Source organism: Bos indicus x Bos taurus, chromosome 22 (genome assembly GCF_003369695.1).
Source record: "Bos indicus x Bos taurus breed Angus x Brahman F1 hybrid chromosome 22, Bos_hybrid_MaternalHap_v2.0, whole genome shotgun sequence".
NCBI lineage: Eukaryota > Metazoa > Chordata > Mammalia > Artiodactyla > Bovidae > Bos > Bos indicus x Bos taurus.
In genome coordinates, this window is record NC_040097.1 from 15,457,972 (window position 1) to 15,483,228 (window position 25,257).

The 25,257-nt window shown below is 41.5% G+C and overlaps 1 protein-coding gene across 16 annotated transcripts in view; it reads right to left on the bottom strand.

The window, feature by feature from the left end:
- ERC2 (ELKS/RAB6-interacting/CAST family member 2) overlaps positions 1 to 25,257 on the bottom strand; it is a 984,881-nt gene that overhangs the window by 180,917 nt on the left and 778,707 nt on the right. For 14 of the 16 annotated variants that reach the window (XR_003507771.1, XR_003507770.1, XM_027522882.1 and 11 more), the window contains one exon: positions 18,163 to 18,297. Coding sequence is in view for 14 of the 16 variants with exons in the window: in XM_027522882.1 (XP_027378683.1) it covers positions 18,163 to 18,297 (135 nt within the window). In the remaining 2 variants the exon portion in view is untranslated. Of the gene's footprint in view, positions 1 to 2,753; positions 2,820 to 18,162; positions 18,298 to 25,257 lie in introns of all 16 variants that reach the window. The other 2 variants (XM_027522892.1, XM_027522890.1) reach the window with 1 other exon arrangement.

The following is a 25,257-nucleotide window of genomic DNA, read 5'->3' on the forward strand; positions in this document are numbered from 1 at the left end:
TGCTAATTCCAATTTGTTGTAATTTTTGGAGTGACTTTTCCTAAATTATGATTCATTTCAGCACCGAAACACCAGATTCAAGTCAGAGGCTTATGATGCTATTATAAGCATATTACTGATGCCTAGTAAAATAACTTCTTGTAATGTTTCTTTTATAAGGGCCATAAATCAAAATATTCAAAACAGTTAATTTTTAATGTGCCACTATTATCCATCTTTAGTTATAAATTTAATATCTCCTTAGGCCCCACAGATTGTAATGCGACTCAAAACATGCAACGGCTGTTCAGAAATAGAAGGTTCTCCCAGTATCTCATTATTTAAATCCTTAAGATATGGTTTTAAAGGCCTGAGGATATCTGAGCAAACTTGTTTAAAGGAGTCATAAAGAAAGATAAGTAGTTTTCCTCAGAAGCCTATAAAATTTATTACAACATATTAAAGCAGGATTATATATTGACTAATTTTCAGAAGGCATTTGTTTTCTGGGATACATGGTATTTGGGGAAATTTCATAAAGGAATAAGGAGGATGGGGATTAATGCCATTATCTCTGCTTCCCTTGAGCAAAGCAAGGCTGTCTATATGCCTTGGCACCAGTTTCATCCTGAAAATGACAAGGTTTCTATGTCAAGGGATGGTGGAAGGCGGGGGGTTGGGGTGTCAAATTCTTGTGAAAGAGCAATAAGAGTCTTTATTTTCCAGGAGGAGGGGCTTTCCTGATGGCTCGGATGGTAAAGAATCCTCCTGCAATGTAGGAGACCTGGGTTTGATCCCTGGGTTGGGAAGATGCCCTGGAGGAGGGCATGGCAACCTGCCCTTAGAATCCCCATGGACAGAAGAGTGTGGCAGGCTACAGTCCATGGGGTCGCAAAGAGATGGACATGACTGAATGACTAAGCACAGCACACATCCAGGAGGAGACACAGATGCAGCCCAGTCCTGACACTGTAACACGATGGCAGAAGCAGGTTCACAGAAGAGCCCCAAGAAGGACTTACACTTTTCTAGGCAAGCCCCAAACTCACAGAATCTTCCTTTGCCTACTTGTTACATGCATGCTGTGGGCAGGTTTCATATGTTCACTCTTTAACATTATAAAATATTTACTTCTCACTTAGAAATGTTTTAGGTCAATTTGCATCTTTATTAGCTATTCCATATGAGTAAAGGCCATATTTCTCTTAAACTTTTCTCCAGATAGGGAGTCTCTAAGACAAATTTTAGCATTTCTCTGGTTTCCCTACCTCCCTATATCAACAAGTTTCCCTTTGGAACCACTTTGCATCTGGAAGAGTTAATTCTGTACTGTTTCCCTCTTTACTAAGGAAAGGGAGAAGGGGGGAGAAAAGGGGAGATGTGACCAGGAAGCAGGCTCTACTGGTGGTCAACGGATCCAGGAAGTGTTACATCTATAACTATGCGGAAAGATGCTGTAAATGAAAGTCAAACCTCTGTGTGTTCCCTGAAGGACCAGAGAAAGCAGTCTGACTCACTGATGGGACCTTCGATGGGTTCAACTGAGCAGTGAAAAATATCAATGAAAACTGTCACCCACGGGCGAAACACACAAGTTACTATTTTCAAATTCATCCCAAGAACCACTGTTTACATAATATGAGCACAAGACTTGCAGAAGGGCACACCTGTTTACTTATCCCAAAGAACCACCTCTCCAATCACAGACCTGGGGCATTTCACATTTGTCCCAGAAAAAGAACTGCATGGTGAGTACTTGTGACTATGGCACACAATCTACCACATTTCTTGTTATGAATATATATATATATAAATATATGCTCATATACACTGTCACCAACTTCAACAGAATAGTCTGTGTCACCATAGGTAGATATATTCAGCTCCAGAGCATTTGTGACTTGGTGTTAAACAGCCTGCAGTATCCTGGAGAGGTGTGATTCACAATGGCAAAAGTCGACAGAGTTCAATGTTCCATTTTATATTAATAACACAGAACATTACATGCACCACTATTCAACTATAATGCAGACAGCCAAGAAATAAACAGTGGGTTTGCATAGATAAAAATCAATCTTTAAAAAAACAAAATCCTCCGAAAAAACATAATGCATGAAAATAATGCAAAACTATAGGCACGCAATTGTCAAAAAGCAACAGATATAAAACCACTTATGAGTCTGTCAACATTAACATTTCTGTTCTAGTTCATTTAAAGAGATAGAGTTACCCGTTCACCATTACTATGCCTTGCTCCTTGTGTTTTCTTCAGAACTGCCATAGAAGAGAGTACAGTTCATTAAATGGGCTTCTTACACATGATAGTTTCAGCTCTATGAAGATAAATAGCTTTGTTTTCCTTATTCCTTACCAAACATTTGACACCACCAGAAGGACATGGGAGTTGGACCGCACTGGCATATCTGGTAAGAGCAAGCAGTCGGCTGAAAACCATGACTGGAGAACTGTGACAATTTCTGAGTCCACAATCATGCCTTTAAAAGTGTGGATAAATCCTAATGAGGGCAGAGTTTACATCTTAAACAACATAGAAACATTTGGATGGTGCTCAACCCAGCCCCAACAAGGCAGAACAATAATGTGGTTGCAGGGAGGGGGGATATGAAGGAGGGAGCTCTTGGGGGTGGTCACGGCACGCAGAAGCAAACACAGGGCACATCACAAACAGCAGTGAGCACAACTGAGCACGCACACAATACAACACTAGAATACAATTTTTAAAAGAAAAATGATATAAAAGATGGTTTTCTCACCCCTCAAAACAAAACTGGAACTTTGGTTTACAGGCCCGGCTACGCCCATATGCCCTCCTCGTCATCCTGCGGCCGGCCAGGGGTAAGAAGGTGCACGGAGAGGAGGGGAGCGCCGGAATGAAAGAAGAGAAGGTTAGTCACACTGGGATGCACTGCAAAGGCACACTGATCTTCACTTTGTTTTTTAATCTTAAAGAGCGAGGAAAAAAAAAAATCCATAGTAACTTCAAGTTCCACATCACTGACTTGTCAAATACATAACTGAGTTTTGTATCTATGGCAACCCCCACACAAAAACATTCCACCCACCAGGCTCTGACTCTGTGTCAAGAATGGATTAGAAGATTAAAATTAGTCTACATTAGCAGATGATTATTTTTTTGGAAAGCATGCAATCTGAATTGCATATGCCTAAAGAGTAGATTAAACCTTTTAAGTAAGCAGAGAAGTAATTATAGTAACTAAATACCCTTAATTTCTCTTAAGCTTGAAGTATCAATAAAGGCTGAAGAAGAATTAAAAAAAAAAAAACCAAAATTCCACCAACTTGGGTGGAACGAACTTCTGTAGCATGCGATAATTGACATTGGTTATTTCACAAAGGCTCAAACATACTGTGATCTTCTGGATTTGTCAGGTTCTATTTTACTCTCAGCGTAAAAGAGGATGTGCCCACCATGGAACGATTATACATTTGCACGGAATGATTATACATTTGCAATCAAATAAGTTTCAAAGCAAAGAGAGTAAACTTTCAATTCAGTAAAATGCTTGTAGAAAGCAAGTTTTGTTTAACTTAAAATTGTGCTCAACTGTGGATAAATGGGAACTTATTTGGTCTGAATTCTTGTTGAAAACATTTCCAGAATGGTTCAGGCCATTTTCCTCACTTAGTGAAGAGGTGGATGGGCAGGGCAATTGAATCTATACAGACAGAAGTATATCTGCCATCACAAGGTCGTGTTTTGAACAAGAATTCTCACTGTTCACTGCAAGGATAGAAACAAAGTGTAGAAAACTCAGTGGTTCATATCCTGGTCTCACACGTAATTTGGGAGCTGTGTCTTTTAACAAATCCCTGACAAAACCAGGTTTTCCCATGATTGTCTTCTGTGTTTTGAAAATCAGGAACAGGAAAAACAATAACTTGAAGCATCTTCTCACAATATGTATCCATATTGCTTAAGCTGTTGTAATATCAGGTTGAATTATATGAAAATGCCCACTGCTGGCCATTTTGGGTCTAGAAAAACAGCAACTTCATACAGTTTGACCTAATCTTGCCAACAAGGCTATGGTGATTTTATCTGCTCAAGAATTTGGATCTATGGTCTTTGAAATGAGTTTTCATATGATTTCTCTTATATTTTTGTGAATTTTATTTTGTATATTTAAAAATATTATTCTGACAAAGGGAGTTCACCAGACTACAGCCCAAAGAATTAACAATGTCCCACTGATTTGAGTCAATCAAGTCATTTGCACACAGTCTGAATTGGACAACTCAGTATGAATTTGCACTGACAGTTTGGCTAGTAATATTCTGGCCCCACATAAGTTCAACTGATCATCTTACCTGGGTCTCCTTCTCATGTAAAATTTACCTGCGTCTATTTACCACTACACAGTCTAGTAATTGCTCCTGGCAATGAACCTCCCTTTTCCCTACCTAATTGGAGAAATATGGATTTTTACATTCATTCAATTTTCTCTCAGTTCCTGCAGAAAAGAAAAGTTTATGTCCTTTTTTATGCTAATAAAGAAGGAAAGTATAGCAGGGGACCCCTCAAGCGTCCACAAATGGGTCTCAGAGGGTCTAGCAATTCCTTGCAGTTCAATGCAGAATGGTGTGGGTATGTGTGTAAGTATATTCTCTGGATGGAGGTCCTAGCTTTCATTATAAGGTTCCTGATTCCCAAAGTCTCTGCTGCAGGAAAACTCAGAGAGATGCCAAAGTCACACACACAAAAATAGGCTGTTTTCCTCAAAATGCAGCCTACAGTCCCTGCTGACTGCTTCTGAATGGCTGTAAAATCATTCCCTGTGCGGAGCAGTTTATTTCATTTTGCATTTAAAACCAACAGTATGTAGACATCCAGTTTGTTTCAAATCCAAAGATGTTTTACATTTTGAAAAAGAAGAAGGAAGGAGGAAAGAAAGCCACTGCCACCAAAATCTATAACTATTTTCCTAACGGTGAAGTGTGGTCTAATGCAAATTACTTTTAGCAAATTAAATATATTAAAAAGTGGTAATTAATTATGATTGAAGCAGACAGGAGTTGTAGCTCGAAAATACACACTGCCAATATCACTACCGTGCCTCGTCCACCATAGGAATAAAAAGGAGCTCCCAGATGTCGAGGCTTATTAAAAGCCAGATGTTGAGATCGACGTCTTGTATGCTGGTGAATAAAGTAAAGAAGTATGACAGTCCAATATAAACTTTGCTAACGTTTAACATGGCAGAAATGGGGATAAATTCCTTCAGTGTGCTCAGAATATTATGCATATCTTTCAAGTTCCTAGTTTCTGAAGTTAAAAGTATTTAAAAGAAAATAGAAAGGGAAGTGGTGGCCATTTCGGGTCTCTCTAATCTTCAAAGCTTAAACATGAATTGACCCTAATCACCAAGTGATCTGGGTCAGAGTGAGTGTCTGCTTGGGGAATAAAAAAACAAAAATGCAGGAGCTAATCAGAGACGGAGCCCCAGATATTTCCAAACGTTCGCAGCTGTCTGACTCCTGCACCGCCTGCATCTTTGTATGCAAATATTAATTTGTTCGGCAACCTTACTGCCCAGAAATGTAAATCTGGGGACCAAAAAAATAAAAACCAGATAAATGTCACTTGATCCCTAACTTCATGCCAAGTTATTTGGAAATTCTTGAAGTTTTAAAATGCATCTATCAGGCCTGAGAGAGTCAGTTTCCCTCCCTTGTTTTTCTGTTTTCAGATCGACTTCGCAGCGGGCTTTCTGGAGGCTGCCTGGCGTTTGCTCCCTTGTGTGTTGTCCCTGTGAGTGATTGCTATGCCAGGAGTTGCCAAAATATCTGGATGAGAAAAAAGCCTCTAGTCCATCCGTCATCCGTCTGCTTTTGTCCACAGCATCTGGGGACGGAACATCCAAGGTGGGCTGAAGCCCAGAGCACAGTGACCACAAAGCCCGTTTTAAAGAGGGAGGAGGCTTAACTATCCAATAAACTCAGGATGTATCTATTGCTCCAGAGATGATATGAAGACTTGACGGAAATCCTTAGTTCCAGATGCTAGGCTCTAATGGGGTTCTCTAAATACTGAGATAAAACAAAATCCCTCACCGGATGGGCTGCTCAAGGGGCTATGTTGATGACAAGATCTAAGAGCAAAGTGACTGAGTCATCACTGACAAGATGGGAGACTTGTTGTGGGGACATTTATTAGCCCAGCCATGGAGGTCTGGGAAGGAACTCTGTGATATGACCTGATAAACAGACCAGTGTAAACCTTTAATTGGTCTCTATTTTGAGGTATTTGGTATAGCCAGCAGGCAAGCCTCAGCCCATCACAGGGCTGGTTGTGTGTGTGTGTGTGTGTGTGTGTGTGTGTGTATGTTTTAAAAACCCTGCAATTTTCTTTCAGTTGATAGCTGGCTTTTTTCTTGAAATCGAAGGGCTAGGTTCCTAATGAGGACCTTACTGTCACACTCATCCTAACTGAAGATGAGAATGAAATTACGGAAGCATCACTTTTAAATCAGCCTACTGCCTCTGTAAGAACTCAGCCACTTGTCTCTGCCAGGAAGTTCAACATGGCCTCCCAGTGGGACAAGCAGGGTGACCCTCCTGGTTACTGACAGGGTGTGGCGTGGGCAGTCACCAGATCCACCCCTACTCCTCCTAGAAGTTCATGGCTCCTCTGATACTTTCTGCAAACTTCAAGCACCAGCATTCCGCAAGTCACAGAAGCAAGACCACAGTGTTGGGTATATGATGTGTCCTGTGCCCGGGTTTGAGCAAAGCAGCAACTCTCAGCATTTCCAAACTGTAGGCTTGGCCAGAACTAGGGAAATAGAGTGTATACAAAGGAAAGCAAGGGGTGTGAGCCTGGAGATAAGGGCATCAAGCCTTATCAGGGCACTAACGTGTTTTCTTTCTGGGTCAAGTCCAAACCTTTCCTCTGGAAACCTCACATTCGTGTCTGTCACCTCTCCTGCCTCCTAGAATGCATAGCCCATAAGTTGATGTCTCTGTTTATGTGACGAGGTCAGGAATGGCTGCAAACTCTTAGATAATTTGATTTGTCATAGCCTGTGGTACCCATTTGCAGACAAGTTCTCCCAAAGAATAGCCAAGTCCTTACTAGATTCAGATACCTGTTCTGTGCTGTGTTTCTAGATGCTAATTAATTTCTGACCTGGGCTAGAAATGAGCCAGCAGGAATTAGCACCAGCTCCAGGTTAGAAAGAATGGGACGGCTCTTAGCTTTCTTCACTAAGAATCACTAGGACACAGGGCTGGGGAGGGTCTTTGTGTGAACAGGGGAAGGCAGGCTCAGGGACAAAGATGAGGTAGGTCGCTGAAGTACACTTGGCCAGGAGCTGCGGCTGCTGCTGCTGCTGCTGCTAAGTCGCTTCAGTCGTGTCCGACTCTGTGCGACCCCAGAGACGGCAGCCCACCAGGCTCCCCCGTCCCTGGGATTCTCCGGGCAAGAATACTGGAGTGGGTTGCCATTTCCTTCTCCAATGCATGAAAGTGAAAAGTCAAAGTGAAGTCGCTCAGTCGTGTCCGACTCTTAGCGTCCTCATGGACTACAGCCTACCAGGCTCCTCCATCCATGGGATTTTCCAGGCAAGAGTACTGGAGTGGGGGTGCCATCACCTTCTCCAGGAGCTGTGGAGTAGGGGTCAAATTTCAGTCCATCTGACCACAAAGATTCACCCTCCTGACATGTGAACTTTGAAGCCACAGAAAGAAGCCCTCATTTTGGCCCCAGAAACACCTGAGGGTCCTGCTCAGCTCAGCTCCGAAGTCCTTAGGACTCCGTGTTGCCCCTTTCCAAGCTGTTGAAGGTCCTGGTTGGGACTGGATGGTACAACTTAGGTGGGGTTTCTCTGGCTCTTCGAAGAAAGACAACCTCACATGCATATGGCAGATGTCCTTTATACAGCTTATCAGTAGCACCCCGCCAAGTTTCAAGGTCCCTGAGGGAAAAGGAAGCACCCCCATACCCTTCACACTCTGTCACAGCACCTGTGGGAATTTAACATGCATTTTCAAACCAGAAAGCCTATAAGGACTGGCCCCTGCTTTTCTGAATGATTTGACTCCTCTAATAGAGAAGGCAGCCTGGATTTCAGAGTTCCTTAGGGGCTGCCAAGATTGTGTTTACTTGTTTCTCCCCAGAATGGTTCCGTCCCCCTTCTCATGGCACTAGCTGCACTTGTGATTTATTCTTCTAACCTGACTTGGTGAAAGCCGAACAGCCCTGGCTAAGGGGAAACATGATGGGCAATCTCCATGTTTTAAAAGATACAGGGGGGTGTTTCTCAAGGGAGAGGCAGAGACTGCAAGCAAGCCTGTGCAGCCTGGTTGGTTCTCAGCAAGTCTACCACACTGGGACCCCTGAGGCAGGGGGCCATCTAAATCCTCTTTGGTAAGCCATGGAGAACATTTGAGAAGCTTGTGGGGCATTCTCCTTCACTTCTAATGCAGCATCTTTAGGCACTTTCTCATTTTTTTCCAACTATCATTATAGGGTGACATGAAAACTAGCTTTCTATTTCCTTCGAGCAAAAGTTAATTCTGACAAACCAATCTAGTGCATGGTGCCAGCTCTCTCAGCTGAAAGATACAAGATACCCAGATGAAGATAACAATGCTGGAAGGTTGTACACTGGCCAAGAATATATTTTCAGAGCCCAAAGTCAACATCTGCTAAAAGCTGAGCCATTGCCAGATAGCCATAAAAAAGGGGTGGGGTGGAGACAGGCTTTATTTTCACTCCCTCATCCATCAGTCATTAACGCTTGGCTTTGTTAAACAGAGTGAAAATTGTGTTTTTTAGCAGGATTCTGACTCTGCTTTTTCCTGGCTAGTGGGCAACCAAATCCCCTAGCCCCTTGACTTTTCATGTCCTCAAGTGCCTCAGAAAGAAAAAAGAATCGGAAGGCCCTGATACTTCACAGGGCTGCTCTGTGAATTAAACTGGAGAACGTAAGTTAACCTGACTTGTAGACCTTAAACATGTATACAAACATAACTGGGCACACCGCCCTCGGTGGTGGCATTTCATAGGCTGTCACTATTACAACAATGTATTTGATATTGTGCTAAGACCAAAGGCAAAAGGGTGTATGTAAAAAAGGATCAGACAGTGTGTTAAACCATCCTTAGTTATTTTAACCTCTCTGGGCTATTCAAAGCTATGGTTTACACCTGTCATTAAAATACAGATGCTGAAACAATTTTTCAAATGCTATTGTTCCACAAATACAGTAGTTTGCAGAATCTGGCTAGTGGGCAACCAAATTCCCTTGCCCCTCGACACTGTGTGTGCATGTACGTTTAAAGAATGTTTTCAATTCTCTTTTCTGTGGTTCCTTATCTTCTGAGTGCTGCAAGTGCCTGGGGCATGGAAGTCCAACATGACCCTTATTACATCAGTTCAAGAAAAAAAAGAAAGGCAATGGTGTTTAGCAAGAGAAAATGGATTTCCCTGCTTCCAGACCTTTCAAAGTTGGCCACCCCCTTTCAATGGGGGAGCTAAAGAGCTGCCTCTTAGACAAATGTGACCGGATTAAAGCAGCAAGTTGAAAAGGAATCAACCCTTCCGCAATGCCAAGATGAGTTACATCTACAAGCTGGGGAGAGTAGACTGTGTCTGAAAAACCCCCGTTGACTCAAAAGATGCTGCAACAAATCTCTTAATGAAACCCTAATACTGCACACAAGGTTTAAAACTAAGAGGAATCAGTGAAAGGGGAGAAAAACAACTTTATCCAAAATAGAGTAAGACTGAAATCTTCAATAGGCTCAAATTACCTTTAAGGAAAAACCCTTTTCTAAGAGGAGGATCCTGATGCATTAAGCAGCTCTGTCTTTTTCCCCAGACATGAAGACCCTACCTGGCAGGGTTTATCAAATCGTGCCCTTGCGTGCTTACATGTAAGGAGTTAATACCACACCCAGATTAAAGAGCCTTGGCAATAACTTGCTCATCCACACAGCCAGCTTTCCTAAGGCTGTGTCACCCCTCCCCCCTTCCTCTCCTGCGACTGAAATGCTTGGGTGAGCACATAACAGCTAGTAGAGGAAGGAGCAGTTAAATACCTCCCACAGCAGTGCAGACATTTGTCCTCATTTCTTTCCTACCTGTGGCCTCACAGAGAGCCATGACAGGGTCATTCCAGAGCTTCTGCTCTTAAAAGCAAACAAACAAATAAACTACCACCTTTATTTCCCAATGGTGAGAAATCACATATTCCTTCTGGCTTGTGTTTTAGTAGCTTTGGGGATTTGGGGTATTCTTTGAGGGGTTAAAAAAATTATATCTAGCTACCTTTCTACTTCATTTACTTGAAAAAAAAAAATCTGTTGAGTTTTAAACACAGCATCTTCCAATCCACTTGCGATAAAAGGAGTATCTGAAAAGGGGCAAGTAAGCACAAGAAAACAAAATTGTAACAATGTGTGGTGAAGGATGTTAACTAAACTTATTCTGGTAATCATTTCACAATATATCCATATACCAAACCATATGTTGTATATCTAAAATTGATACAATGGTAAAGGTCAATTATATTTTCACTTGTGAAAATTAACTGTTTACAAAAAGAAAAGAGGCAAGTGGATCATAAGATATAGTTCAAAATGCATTCCAGGATTTCTCTGACTCCGATGTGGAGAGGACTGGCCCAAGAGTAGGAACAGTTGAAATCTTTGGACCCTTCTCCCATTCAATAAACATCAGCCCAACAAGATGTTTCTTCATGGGTTTTGAATTTGAAGGCTTCATCCCTACTTGAAGCCAAAACCCAAAGCCTTCTTCCAAGAAGCGGGCCATGAAATTAGATTTGCAATGCAAAGAACCTCTATCGTCTCTTGTTTAGTCAAGCTTCAGACATACTAACTTGGATAGGAAACTGATATTAAAATCCTATGACATGTTACCTTTCTTATTAGGTTACCATCATGGGGAACAAATTTCTTTTTGGTTGTCCTGAAACTATACTTTAGCAAATTCTGATATGTAGGAGTTAATTTTTCTTCTATGTTGGAAACAAGAAAATGTATTTACACACACATGCACATATATGTATATATAATGAACATTCAAACACACACACAGGGGAAGTTAGGGAGAGAAATTTCTAGTTAAACATGATCTTGAGAAATTCTTCCATATGTGGAAAAGTCCTCAGTTCGTCTGACATATAGCTATACATACATATATACACACAGGACACTATGTATACATTTATCCCACATTCATTTAACCTCAAAACATAAAATAAATTCTTTTTTTTTCCCTCCCTAAGCAAAAGCTAGGAATAACAACTCTATACACAGAATCCATCTTCTGGGGGCAATGGAGCAAGTTAAACCCCTCGTCTGTTTGTTAGAATTCAAAGGGCTGCACTTTGGCTAATCTGTTGGTGAAAGTGCAAGGAAAGCAGGGCATCAATCACAGAAGCCCGTCCGGCATTTCACAGAGAGGGCGAGTGGGGAATCCAGAGGCCTGGAGTCGGGTCTCTGAGAAGTAACAGGGCCCGGGGAGGGGCTGCTGTGACTGCTTCCTTCTCTGGGTGGACAGTGAGACTCTACAAAGCCCTGTTGCCCAGACATAAAATCAAAGCCCTGGGGAGGTGGAAGAAGAGGAGAAAAGCAGCAGGGGTGGGGATGGTTACAAGACACATCCGGGACCAAGAAACTCATGCGGCTTGGAAATGTTATTACCTCTCTCCAGTCACATCTCAGTAAGGACCTGCTGGCTGGAATTTCCCCTCCTATGGGAATGCTCTGCAGGACACAGACTAATTCAGTCTGGAAGCTTGGGTGTGTGCAGTACGGACAGAGGTGCGAGGGTGAGAGAGCAAGAAGCTTGTTTTCGTTTTTGGATCTAACTCTACCTTATAGCTCTTTTGCCTGTAAGAAGAGGGTAGAGAGGACATGTTTCAAGACCAGAAATGTCAAAACCAAGGTAGCGAGTGCTGCAGCCTCTCTGAAGCAGAGCATAGATGCAGTCGGCATGGGTGGGATCACTGGGATAATTTTGTGGTATCTTAAAATATAATCTGTATATCGACCCCAAGACCACTAATTTGAAAAGAAAGCCATGTCTATGTCTGGGTTCTCTAGTGAACAAGGTATTTGGCAGCTTATGGGAAAATAACATGTGTCTCAAGCATAATCAATGGGAATTTTCAGCAGAAAATGGAAGTGGACATTCAGCCCTCTGAAATGTGTCCAGTGGTACAAACCCATGTTTCAGCTGAGAGCCAACACATACTGGGACCACAGAGTAAACAGGAGCAGCAGAGAAGGGGCCCAAAGCCACTATTTACATCTGCAGGTAGGTTCTGGAAACTGCCAAGTGGAGTCAGTAACATTTAGGATTGGGGCAATCAATTTTCTAGGAATAGATTAGGAGAGTGGACACCCTGAAGTGGAAGATGTACAATAGCTAACCCAGCTTCTGTCACAATGAGGTCACTATCTGAAAGCCCTCCAAGAGCCCTGGCTGGTCCGATGGCAGCCTCGAGCCAAGGGAAGCACCCTCTACTCTGCTCTGGGAGCCTGACTGGTCCCGGGCCTTGTGTGTACACAGGCTCACGGGTGAGCGAGCAAAGGAATGTGGATCCTGGTGATTCACCGCCCAGGGCCCGCTATAACCCAGAGCAATTCCTCTCCCTCTCTGTGCCAGGCTCTCTACTCCTTGAGAGCCTCACTCTGGTGCCTCGAGGGCAGTGGGAGAGCTGTAAGAAGCCACATTTTCACTGGCACAGTGACAGCAGGTATGGAGAAAAGTAAAGGGCAGGGGGGATGGGGGAAAATGAACTGAATATCACAAACAGAAGAACGGGAATAATGTTGATGAAAGCTGGGGCAAATGGAAAGAGAACCGATGGGATGAAATTCTAATTCAAATTTGAAAACTAAACCAAAATGAGATAAAATTTACTACAACTGGACAGGAAACTGAAAATACACATTTGCATTTAGAGGAAGTTGATACTGTAATTAAACCATATTTAGTACACATGGTTGCATAAATAGATCCATACTGACATCCAAGGAGGTTTGCTCCAGGTACAGCATTCAGAGATACAGACCTTTCTCTGGGGCCTGTTGATTTGCAGGTATGTGATTCTGAATAGATATCAGCCTCCCTGAGCTCCAGTGTCCTTATCTATGTAATGGGGATACTCCCATCTGCCCTTCTTATTTCCCAGAGGTACTATAGGAAGAACTCATTCAACAGACATTTATTGAGTGCCTACTATGAGCCAGACAGGTACAACTATGCTTTGGAATATGTAACAGAGAGTATGAATATGACATAAAATTCAATCAAAAATTCCCATAATAAATCTAATAAGTATTATGCCTCCATGCTCCTGGACTCTGTAGCCATCCTTTACAAGTAAGATTTCTATAAGCAAAATGTGAAATTTAAACTCTAATTGGGAATCTGAAAGTCTTCAAGGTAGTCAAAATTCCTTGGCCTTTCTAACTCCTGTGAGTGAGTGAGCATTTATATTCAAAGAAAGAGCCAGAGAGAGGAGAGACAAGTTCTGGGCTTTGAAAGTGACCACATATTCTGGGGTTCCAACACGGAAAAAGTGTTTAGGTTTTTGCCAGTTAGGTCCCCACAAATTAGAATCAGAGTGCCAGATGCTTTAAGAATTGGAGGTACGTTTTGCACCAAAAAGAAGTAAGATCCAGGTCTTTAAAGACCCAACATTCAACCCAAGCACAGTAGTGGGAGTTCTAGAAGCCAAGGGCAACCTGAACGAGTCTGGTGTTTTGAGTCATCTGAAGTGTGGTGCTCACTCTGATGCCATGCTTTTCTTATCCATGGGGTTGGTCCATACCTGGGAGGCACTGGAAGGACTATATGGAAGGACTATATCATGAACTATGACTATAAAAGCTACACAATGCCTGGGAAAATGAGTAAAAAATCTTGGCATCCTGGATAAGGCAAGGAAAATTGCTACTTAAAAATAACAGATAGTGATGATGGCAGGTCCAGAGGGCATGTGGGAGAAGTTGAGTTTCCACTTAGCTTTTCTAAAATTGGTCTTGGTAACTTTACTAAAAATAAAATCACTAATGTGTCTCCAGCAGGTACAACTAAGTCTTTGGTCTTAATTATTTCTCAGAGCTCACCAGCAGCCTATATCATGGGAAATATTTCTTGTCTGCTTGCGTGCCCACTTCTTGGTTTGAAAGTTTTCCTAACGCATTACTGGGACTTCTCTGAATGTTGTACTTGAACATATTCAATGACTATGGTCATTCTCGGGGGTCATAGGGCACAAACTATTAACTGCTCCTTTCTTGGATGGGGGTCTATAGTTTGTTGGACTGACACACCCCACTGAATTCTCTTACATATTCTCCATATTTCCTTCCCCTTATCACATGCATTTTCAATCCCTGAAGAGATGTGCATGTATGATTATTCTCACTTTCTTGGGTCCTCACTTTTATGATGGTTCCCTTAACTGCAATCAATTGATTTTTTGGTGGTATAACTCATTGTCAGATGCCATTGTCTTGAAATAAAAAAGAATCCTAAGAGGTGAACACTCTCATTTTCTGCTATGTAAACCATAAGGAAAATTTGCCTCAAAAGTCTATCTTTTGATGTACAACACCAATGGGCACTGGATCAGCCATGTTTTAAGCTGGGTAGTCTTTTTCTACAAATGATACTCTGAGGACAGTATTCCTCAGAGCACAGATGCTACTTGAAAAGAAGAAGAAAAAAGATTCCATGATCAAGTAAGTCTGGGAAATTCTGGGTTAAATAAAACTGGAGAACTTGCTTTCTTATATGACTTTATGGATCCTTTGATCTCTTAATTGCACCAAGACTCTCCAAGATTATGTTATAATATGCAGCACTTTCCCCAAATTCTTTACCCACTGATTCTCTGTTTCAAACCTTCCTCATGGGACTAATGTTCCAAAAGTTACTTTGGGAAAGGCTAGTCTAGACTTATAACCCTTGGATTCAGTTTCTCCCAAGGAGAAAGCAAAATCATAGTAAAAGAGAGAGGGTCAGAGAAGAAGTGGGAAAAGAATCTAACTCTGCAAGTACCTGGCAATACTTAAATTGAGTTTCCTAAGGAAAAATTAGTTTCTCTGGGAAAGTAGCAAAGTGGCTGATTTTTTTTTTTTTTTTCTTCTTCTTCATTTTCATGTGCTCTGACCTCTTAGCTCAAAAGTTAACGTCAACACTTTGGAGCTCCTCTTCTATAAGGTATAGGTGGTCAACGCTCATGGCCACAGGAAAGTTAGGGCTAAAACATTCATGGGAAGGGAATCAGGAATCCCTCAAAGAGAATTTTCCCCTTTAAGTCGGGTTCATTTAATAGGGGCATATCATGAACGCTTAGTTCAAATCTCATCCAAATCAATCCATTATTCAGCCTCTAATGTTGTCACATACTCATATAAAGCTGTCACTATCTTCTAAGAAGTAGCTCCACTCCATACATGTTAGTATATATGCTTACACGATTATGTGTTGCTTTTGTAATCAACTGGGAAAGACTTCCCAGCCTTTCAATGACTGTCACAGACTGGGATGTAGATTTATAATGATGCACAAATTGATATATAAGTTGGTGAATATGAATCTCCATATCTCACACAGGGGGAAGCATCATTGTCCAAGAGCAGGAATACCTGGTCAGAAAGGTTAACCAGCCCAGGGAGGTCTTGCCAGCTCCATCTCTGGAGTCAACCTCCTCCTACGAGGGCTCCCAACTTGAGTCTCCTCCTCTGACTGAAAAAATACACCAAGGGAGTATTACAGCCTTGCTGACTCCAATTTAAAGTCACAAAAGCTATCCTTCTGATGAATGATATTTCACTTTCACAGTGAACCCCACTGTAGTTCCTAAGTCACGGGCCCCCTAATTAAGTTAAAACTACCTGTTATCTGTCTTGTTCTGACATTATCCTGAACAGAAATGAATGAGACATCAGATTTTTAATCGAAACCAGACATAAACTCCTTGAATATAAGGCTATTATCCATTATTCCCTTACCCAGGCCCAGTAAAGTGGCCATCATGGGATAGGTGCTCCAAGCCTCAGTTGAATGAGCAAAGGACTCCCAGCTATTGAGGGCCTCCTCCTCTCAGTGGATTTTTCCTCTGAGGAAGAGGGTGACACTCTCTGCCTTTATGTTAATGGGTTGCTTACAGTACTTACTGAGATGGAGAATGTGAAAGTGGAAGGTCATCACCACCTTCCTAATAATTGGCAACGTACAAGAGGTCCTGACCACGTATGTTAGCCAGACATTTCTCAAGGAATGCTAACTCTTCTGTGGAGGGCACCACACCTGAGCAATGATCTCTGTCTTATAACAACTGCTAGTGTCTGTCAACCAACAGAAGTCAACCAAACAGGCAAGTACTCTAGTTTAATGATTAAAGACCTCTAGAAAAGTATCTGGAGGCTATCTTTTATAAAAAATAAAAATATAGCATCACAAGGCAGATAAATTTGAACCGATGCTGTATTTCTAGCATGACACATTAGCATATGTGTCTCAGTGATGTAACAAGACTGTTATCTCAGCAGGTGCTTGTGTGACCCACTCCCCCAGTTTGGGTCCAAATCCTTTTTTCTATCGCTATAGTGTTCTCTGTTCCTGTTTCTCTGGGGGAAAGTCCAGGGTGGTCTCTAGTACCAATAAAATCTTACACTCATTTCCCAAGGCAGAAGGTCAAGGAGCAAAGAGCAGGGATCAAGAATGAGAATGAATTAGCAGGATGCCAGGTACACTGGGGTAGGTGAATGTGGGAAAGTGGTGATGGTTGTGAGGGATGATAACTGACTAAATAAAACCAAATTAAACCAAAACCAGACATTCAGGAGAATGACATAAAATCAATCTCACTTTCCACTTTGCTGATTTCCAAACTGAGAACCCTTTTTGAGAGTTAATGACATAAACCGGTGCCTTTCTATACTTAGCTTCAGAAACTAAGATGTCCTGTGTGAACATCCTTTCCAGGGTTGAGGTCTCTGAGGGCAAATGTTTCCCAGGACAATGACAGGGCCAAGCTGAGGGTGAAGATCGCTCTGATTGGAGCTACCTTACTGCACAGCTTCACGGGGTATGTCTTATGTTGTGAACTATATAAATAGCGCCCTCTGGAATTGTACCACTTGCTAGTAAAATTCTTGGAGACTTGGAATCTTAACTTCTCCTATGGGATGCTAACAACATGAGGTAAAAAGGAAACAGAGTTATCTGAAAAAATTTTAGGAGTTCAGCAAGTACCCCTTCCTTTTATAAATAGTGAAACCCTTCCTCACACAGGTAATTCAAATAATCTCGTTCCTCACTATTTAGAAATATATAACAAAGGCATTTAGATGATTCCATTCCATTACCTATGACCCCACCTCTCTTGAAATTTATTGTATAAGTTACACTACTTTTTAAAAAGGTCACAGTATGATAAAAGAGGAAACACTATTAACATTGACTATGATATCCTGCTAATTTGCATTTAATTTCATAATATCCATAAAATTTACCTTCAAGAATTTTAATGCTAAACATGTAAACGGTTTTTGCATCTGGTGGGTGAAGGTGAATATCACTGAAAACTGCAGGAGAACTGTGTTTTTGTCAAGCCATCTCTTCACTTCTTTACTTAGGTAAGCGAGAAAACAGAGTCCAAATCAAATAAACCAGACGCCTTGACTTCACTGGCTAAAATGCAAGCAAAACTGATCTCTTTTCATGTAGTTTTACCCCACTTTTAATTTGCATCACTAAGGGATTTTCTAGGACAGTGCTCAGCAAACTCACGGCTTCTCTGATTGGCAAGCTCATGGAAACAAAGTGCTTTCTCTTAAAACTCTGAAAACAACATTCTAAAGTAACCCACCATTAGATACTGTGCCAGCAATAGACTACATATCTATGAAAAAGAAAGGAGAGGAGGAAAGAAAATGCATAACATAAACAAGAACAGACAAAACCTTAAAGAGGAAGGAGAAAGGAAAACATTTAGATTCCCTGAGTGATGGAAATAAATACCAAAGCTATTAGTTTCAGTTCAAAGAACATATCACTTTATGCTGTTTATTATTTCTTGAGGATTATTTATTTTATCTTAAAATATCCAAAGGGTAAAAGGGGTCTTAGAGGTAAGCAGCAATGAAACTGACCTGGTCAGGAGAGGGCCTGTGGTTGGAATGCTGCGACCTCCCAGGAGACCGGTGGTGGTGGTGGTGGTGGTGGTGATGGTAGTGGTGGTGGTCCTCATCATAGTTGTCTGCCATCAGCTTCATCCTGTTTTGGGTCTGCACAGAACACAAACCAGGGAAGATTCCATCAGGAGCTGGAAGACCAGCAAAAGAGGGGTCAGGGCATAATTACAACACCTGTAGGGCTCCCATTATTCTTTTTTTAGGAACAGAGATTTTCACTTTTAGTTCAATGGAAACTTAATAAAGAAAGCACCATTCCATTAGCTTTGGTGACAGAGGTTCTGTCACATCACTGAATCCGCTGTGTTGTAGGACAGACATTCACAGACATAAGTGTACTTCCCCCACGTGATTTAAAAGCCAATAAATGGACACATGCTAAAGTGCTTTGTGTTATCAAGCGATCACACAGATCCATAGTAAGCTTGCAATAACATACCGCCAACCATCACGTCTTACGCTCTAGAGCAAGCAAGAGAACGAAGCCCTGAATGAAAAGATGGGAAAGACCTGGAAGGAGACAGAGAGCTACAGACAACAGTCGTCCTGCAAGACAAGGCAGAGAAGCCCACCAAAAGGCTGCCAACCGCAAAAATATTGATGGGGCTGGTTTGTTGCTAGGATGACTTCTAGGGCAATGGCTCTCTATGGACATTTTAACTAATGTCGTTCTTTAGGGAAATTAAGGCAAAGAAAGCAAAGCTGATGGAGAAGAGTTAACCACTCTAATTTTACTCCTTGCTATGTTTGTCACACGAGGCAACTAAGTGTCAGAGTTAAACTCCAAGGGCTACAGAACTATATGGTTTTATTATGCAAGGCAAGAAAGAGACCAATGATCAATTGAGCTAACAAAGGTCACAGAATCCACAAAACTGCCTGAAGTCCACTTAGAAAGGCAGATAAAAATATCCAGCTCAGAAAGCTGGGAAATGCAGAGACTCCAAGTGTGGGCTTGGAGATAAGGCCATCTGGGTTCAACCACCTCTTCAATGGGTACATGGGCTTTTGAGAATTAACTATTTCTATGCCCCAATTTCCTCAACTTTCAAATGGGAGTAGTAGAACCCCTTCCCTGGGGTTGTTGTGAGGACAAAGTATTGTGAAGAGAATGAATTTCAAGTCAGTCCAGAATCTGGTACATAATGGGCTTGAAATAAAAGTCATGCTACTATTACTATTGTCATTGTTTACTGGAAGACACTTCTCCTTCTTAATACATGTTGTTTCCTCTGTTTGTGACAGCTGCCCCAGCCACCTTTCCCTGCCTCTAGTTTCTGTGTCAGGCTAATGCACAGCCTTTTCCTGACCCTGCCCTTGAGACCAGGTGACATGTACCTCCTGCTTACCACACCTCTCTGACCACGGATTCGTCCGTCCATTTGTCAGTAAACTTGAGGCTGCTTCTTTCATCAGTCTCTCTCCAGCGTCTAACACAGGGCCAAGTAGATACAGATAACATTATACATGTTGCTGTAACAAGTGACTCAAAGAAAGAAGAGGCCATAATTTTGAGGGCCACTGTCATTCTGGAGGTGAGCAACCCAATTGTCTTCAGCCAGGGAAGGTCATTAAGAATTGAGGACATCTCGTGAGTTGCCATAACAACCCCACTGGTGGCTCATGACAATGAGCCATCAACACTTTAAGAGAGCTGAAAGTCAGAGTTTGGCAGGGCATTCAGACAGTTGGAATTTTAGTATGTAACAGAAACAATACTCGGATAACAATTCTGGACCTAGCAGTCTATTCTTGTAGTGTTCTTCATGTATGACCTAATTTATCCTCAAAACTTTCCTGGGGGAATTATTACTATCCTCATTTATAGCTGGAAAATCAAGGCATAGATTTTCTTTCTTGACGTAGAACATGGAGATAATCTGGACCTTCCAATTCTCAATCTTGAGGCCTTTCTCTTTGCCATGTTGCTAGCAAAAAAAGGCAAACAGCTGAACAGGTAGAAATAGCTTTCTCACAAATGCTTTGGTTCTGTTAAGTTTTGGAAACTGACTTCACATTCCAGTTCTGTAGGACAGAGGATGTCTCATGATTTACTCACTCCAGTGTTTTAAATGTGTACAATATTTGAAAGGCCCCAGAGTAGACATTTAAAAAAAAAATGCAAGTATATGGATAAAGACAATAAAAATAGAGGGAAAGAGCCACCTAAAAAAAAAAAAAAAAAACTCCCAGGCAACCTCTGGCAGCTGATAGCATTTCCAGCCTTCATGTGTCCACTTAAAGTGTCAGAAGACCCAACGGACACGTTATATGTTGTGAGAAAGAGCAGCCAGTGGAGCTGTTGCCAACCAAATGCTGAGACTCCCCTACCGGCCTGTACTCGTGCATGAGATTGTGAAATGTCGTGTTCACACCTAAAATTCCAGTATCGTCAGGAGCCTGCAGTTTTGAACTCACGATCTAATAAATCTGGAATTGTTTCTTCTAAAAGAATTCCGAAAGTCTGAAGGGAGTTATAAGATCTGCTATGGTCAAGAAGAAAGGGACTCACCCAAGAATGAGTGATGAAGCCTAAATGAACAAATAATAACCCTGCTATTGTAAACATCATAATGTCCTTATCCTTTGGGGAAGCTCCTGTGATTTTATGAGATTATTTTCTTACCAGTGACAAGCTTAAAGCTCCCTACCTTTGAACTGTATCCCATAAAAGAATGTACAAGCTAAACAAGATGCTATATGCGGTCCTAAATGTGTCTGCTGAAATGAGGTGTTGGAGAATAGGCATGTCATGGGATAAAGACTGTAAATGAATGATGTCATCTTTCCAATTTGGTGCTGAAATATAAATAAACCACATTGTTCATGTGAATAGCAGATCTGGGGGAAATGTACACACAGCAATTGTGAGCGGAAGAGGCTTCTTTTGATTAGTCTGGGCTGGAAGAGAAGAGTGTGAAATGGAGATGAAAAATGAGAGTTTAGCCTGATACTTTAGACCATTTTTATTTATCTAGCTTGTAGCATATCCCCTAAACTGTGACCGATTGCTTACAGGCTGGTTTCTAGTTTTCCCTTCCATAAAAACGTTTGACTGATCCTGCTCACTTAATTATCAAACTGGAAATGGAACTCTTAATGTTTTTTCAATCCACACTACCTATCCTTATCTCCACCCAATTATATTGGTTTCCTAACATGCCAAGAATGGTCTATAAGGATAGGAAGCTATGAATAAACACTCCCTAAAGGGGGATGGAAGAAAAATTGCAGAAAAATTTTAAGGATTGGAACAAGGATTACACTTGCTCAAATAATTTCAAACATGTTCATCAGGTGATTCCATGTGTAATGGTTCATATCCCTGTAGCCATCAGATATACAAGGTGCCCACCACAAAGCCTTAAACAGCACATCTTCTGGACAATCAAAAGTGAAATTCCAGGAAAGCTAATACAGAGTTGGAGCGAGATAGCTTTCCATAGCACTGCTCTTGGGAACTAATGGCCTCATTTAGTAATTCATGAAAGCCCGTTTTTATTTCCTTTTCAGAGTTTACCAAACTGCTGACCTGACACGTTCACCTTTGGCTGTGTTATATTTGTTTTATTATATTATGTCATGACTGCTGAGACAAATCTAATCAGATTTCATTTTCTACTTCCTCTTTCTTCCAGACGCCACCTTATTTCTCTGGGGCAATAGGTTCCTAACAGCTTTCCTGCTGCACTCTTGCCTCCAGTCGAACACGATCTGTAGTCAGAGTGACATCAGACCTCTTACTACCTGGCTTCAGCTTCCCAGAGACTCCACACTGTCCCCAGGAAAGAGCCCCATCTCCTGCAGAGCTTAGGAAGCTCTTGTTAGGTAACTGCTGTTCGCCTCCCAGCATCCCACCTTCCCCTCCCCTGCCCAGGGACATGCTATCCTCTGCTCCCGTCATGCCTTTTATGACATGCTCCTCTTCTTCTACCTTGGTTATAACCATTAGTTCTAGTCTTAGCTTCGACATTATCACCTCCAGAACCACCTTCCTTAAGTCCACCTTGGAAGGGATTACTGCCTTCCCCAGAATTCTACTACTTCCATCACAGCACTTATCTCTATGAATGGTAAATAACTGCATTCTTTCTTGGCTTTCTCCGCCACTAGGTTGAAATTCTCTTCAGGGAAAGTGCTAGGTGCGAATTACCCTTGGATTCACCACCTAGCACAGTCTGATATATAAAAAGTAAATGTATGTTGAATAAATGTGTAAGTGTATGAAGGAATGAATGGAAAGGATACTGGCTATTTGGAAAAGATAAAAAGAAAAAATACAGAATTAGCATCTATGATGAATCAGTTGAGTATGTAACTCTCATGTGATGGTTTAACTTTCCCCATCATGCCTTTGTTTTTGGTTGTTGTTGTTCTTGGACATGAGAGAGCAGGATAAATGTACAGTTCTGGAACTGTTACAGAAGTCAAGTTGTTCTTGTTTGAGAAATATTCTGTTCTTGAATAAAATGGACCTACTGAAATACTTCATGTCTTTGGGTAGTTACATCATTAAGAATAAAGAGAGTGGGGGTGTCATGAGGTTCATTTCCTTACTATATTCTAGCCTTTGGAAGAGCAGGCATCTTTAGAATACTTTCATTAGCACCAAAAGTCAACCATGGAAAACTGAAACTGTATCTATTAACTAAAATCCTTGATGAACACCATCTGTGAAAAGGTGCCATAGACTCCACTGCTCTTGACATTTCTGAAGAGTTTATCCAAGGAGCTCTTGAAACAAAATGAAAATCCTTGATTGACTAGTAATAGACTCAATAGCTTAATAGCAATATGTAGCTATGAAAGTATAATATTAAAACTGCCTTTAAAAATATTTTAGCAAGGTGGCAATAACGAACTATGCTTTGATCAGTCATCTGGATCAACTTAACAATAAAACCTTCATGAATATGGTTTAAATAAGAAAAAAATATATAACAAATTTGTTGCTATGGGATATGAAGATAATACCATACTAGCAATTACACTTTCTCCTCTCAGATTTTCTTTTCTGCCTCTTTCCTGCCAGGGAAATTCGAAATAGTCCAGAACTCTTCTATCAGCCTTCTTTCTGTGAAATCAGAGCAAGGTCAATAGTTCCTGTCTCTGAGTTAAAGATGAAGAAACTTTAACTGAGCAACAACTGAGCAGTGAGAAGGGAAGGGATTTCCAGAACACCCACAGGCCCACACAGCAGTGAATCATAAGTGAGCGGGGTGTGAGTTCCAATGCTTGGGTTACTCTTGCAGGACAGAATGAAGCAGGGGGATGAAGAAGCTATTAGGGGAGTATTCAGCATCAGGGAACCTTATGGGAGTAAGTGAGAATCACTGATGGAATGCCTTCTATGGTGGAAGCTGCACAGAAATTCATTCAACACTCATCAAACTCCTGCAACCACAAGACTGGAACAATTACATGTCAGGCTAAGTGTCTGAGTAGAACACATTCATTGAATCCTCTGAGATAGCTATTCTTATGAGCCGTCTTTTACAGACGAGGAAACCAAGCCCATGATTGCTTAGCTAGTGCGTACAGAAACAGGACTTAAACCCAGGTTTCTGACTCGAGTCCTATAGTTGTTTATGAATGGAAAGGTCCCAGGCCAGATGCATGCAACAAAGCAAAAATAAATATATGGGGAATTACAGGATGGACTGTAACACAGTATAAGAAGAAAAACAAGGAGAAAGGCTTGGTTTACTTGAGTGTCTGGAGGCAGGAAAAATCCATTTTAGCTAAGGGCTGGATATCAGATAAGGCTGCATAGGTCAGATGACCTCTGAGCTAAGATGTGAGAGTTGGTGTGGACACAGCTATAAGGAAGAGTGAACTGGGGAGATTCTCACCCAGAATGACAAACTCACCCTCTAATCATCATGAGAGGAAATACAGGCCAATGAGGGGAACTGGAACTCAAAACATGGTATGTACATCAACATGACCAATTAAAAAGGAGGGAGGAGGGTTCAGGATGGGGAACATGTGTATACCTGTGGTGGATTCATGTTGATATATGGCAAAATCAATACAATATTGTAAAGTTAAAAAATAAAATAAAATTTAAAAATAAAAGAACTCAAATTAAATAATAAACATACTAAAAATAAATTAAAAAAAAAACCATGATGTCTGTGTATGTGTTGTTTTCTTCATTCCTTTACTGGATGTGAGGAGAGCAGGAAAAATATTTGAGTTGGTAATTCGCTATCTTATTTCTCAGAAGAACTTACCAACTTGGGGTTTTGGAAGGAATTTTAAAAGAGCCATAGCCATATGCTCACACACATCAAATCATGCCATCTTTGGGAAACTGGGCCAGGGTCTGGACATCCATGTATTTATAAATACCTACACAAACTACTGCTGCAGCATCAGTCCTGCCTTGAAAACTGGTCTGATCTCCTCCTGCTTGTTTAGCTCATCAGTCCTGCCATCCATCTGTAGCCAAACAGGACACTGATGAGACTCTTCCTCCCAGCCTTGCTGAAGCTGCTTCCCTCAGCTCTTATTTATAGACAGAAAATTAGTAGTCACCACGGACAGTTTGGCTGCTATTTTTGTACCTAGTCATTGAGTGCCCTTATTTTACTTCATTTGTAATTGTTATAGGGAAGTGGGTGCCCCTCCCCTATCCTCTCGTCCCGCCCCGGAGATCACTCGCAGACTGGATGGTCAGTCCTGAACGTGCTGCTGTCATCCCGCCTCAAGCCCCTGCACTTCTCCTTGCCTGAGGTCTTCCCCTGGTCACCCGTGTAGGTATGGCCAGGGAACAGGGCAGACAAAAGTTCATGCCCTTTGGAAAAAAACCCCAGTCTATGAGGGAGTGAGGTGACTGATAAATAACCAGCGTTTTAGTCCCTTAGTGGAGGCAAGACAGGAAAGAATGCCTTTCGCATGAATGAAACTCCACATGAACAGATGCGAGTCTACTGTTCATATTTCTTGCTGTACTTTTTTTGGGTAGTTTTTCTTTTCCTTTTTTCTTCTAAAAGCAAGAGAGGGAGATTATTCTAATCAACTGTGTCCTGCTGTCACTTTAGGAACCTG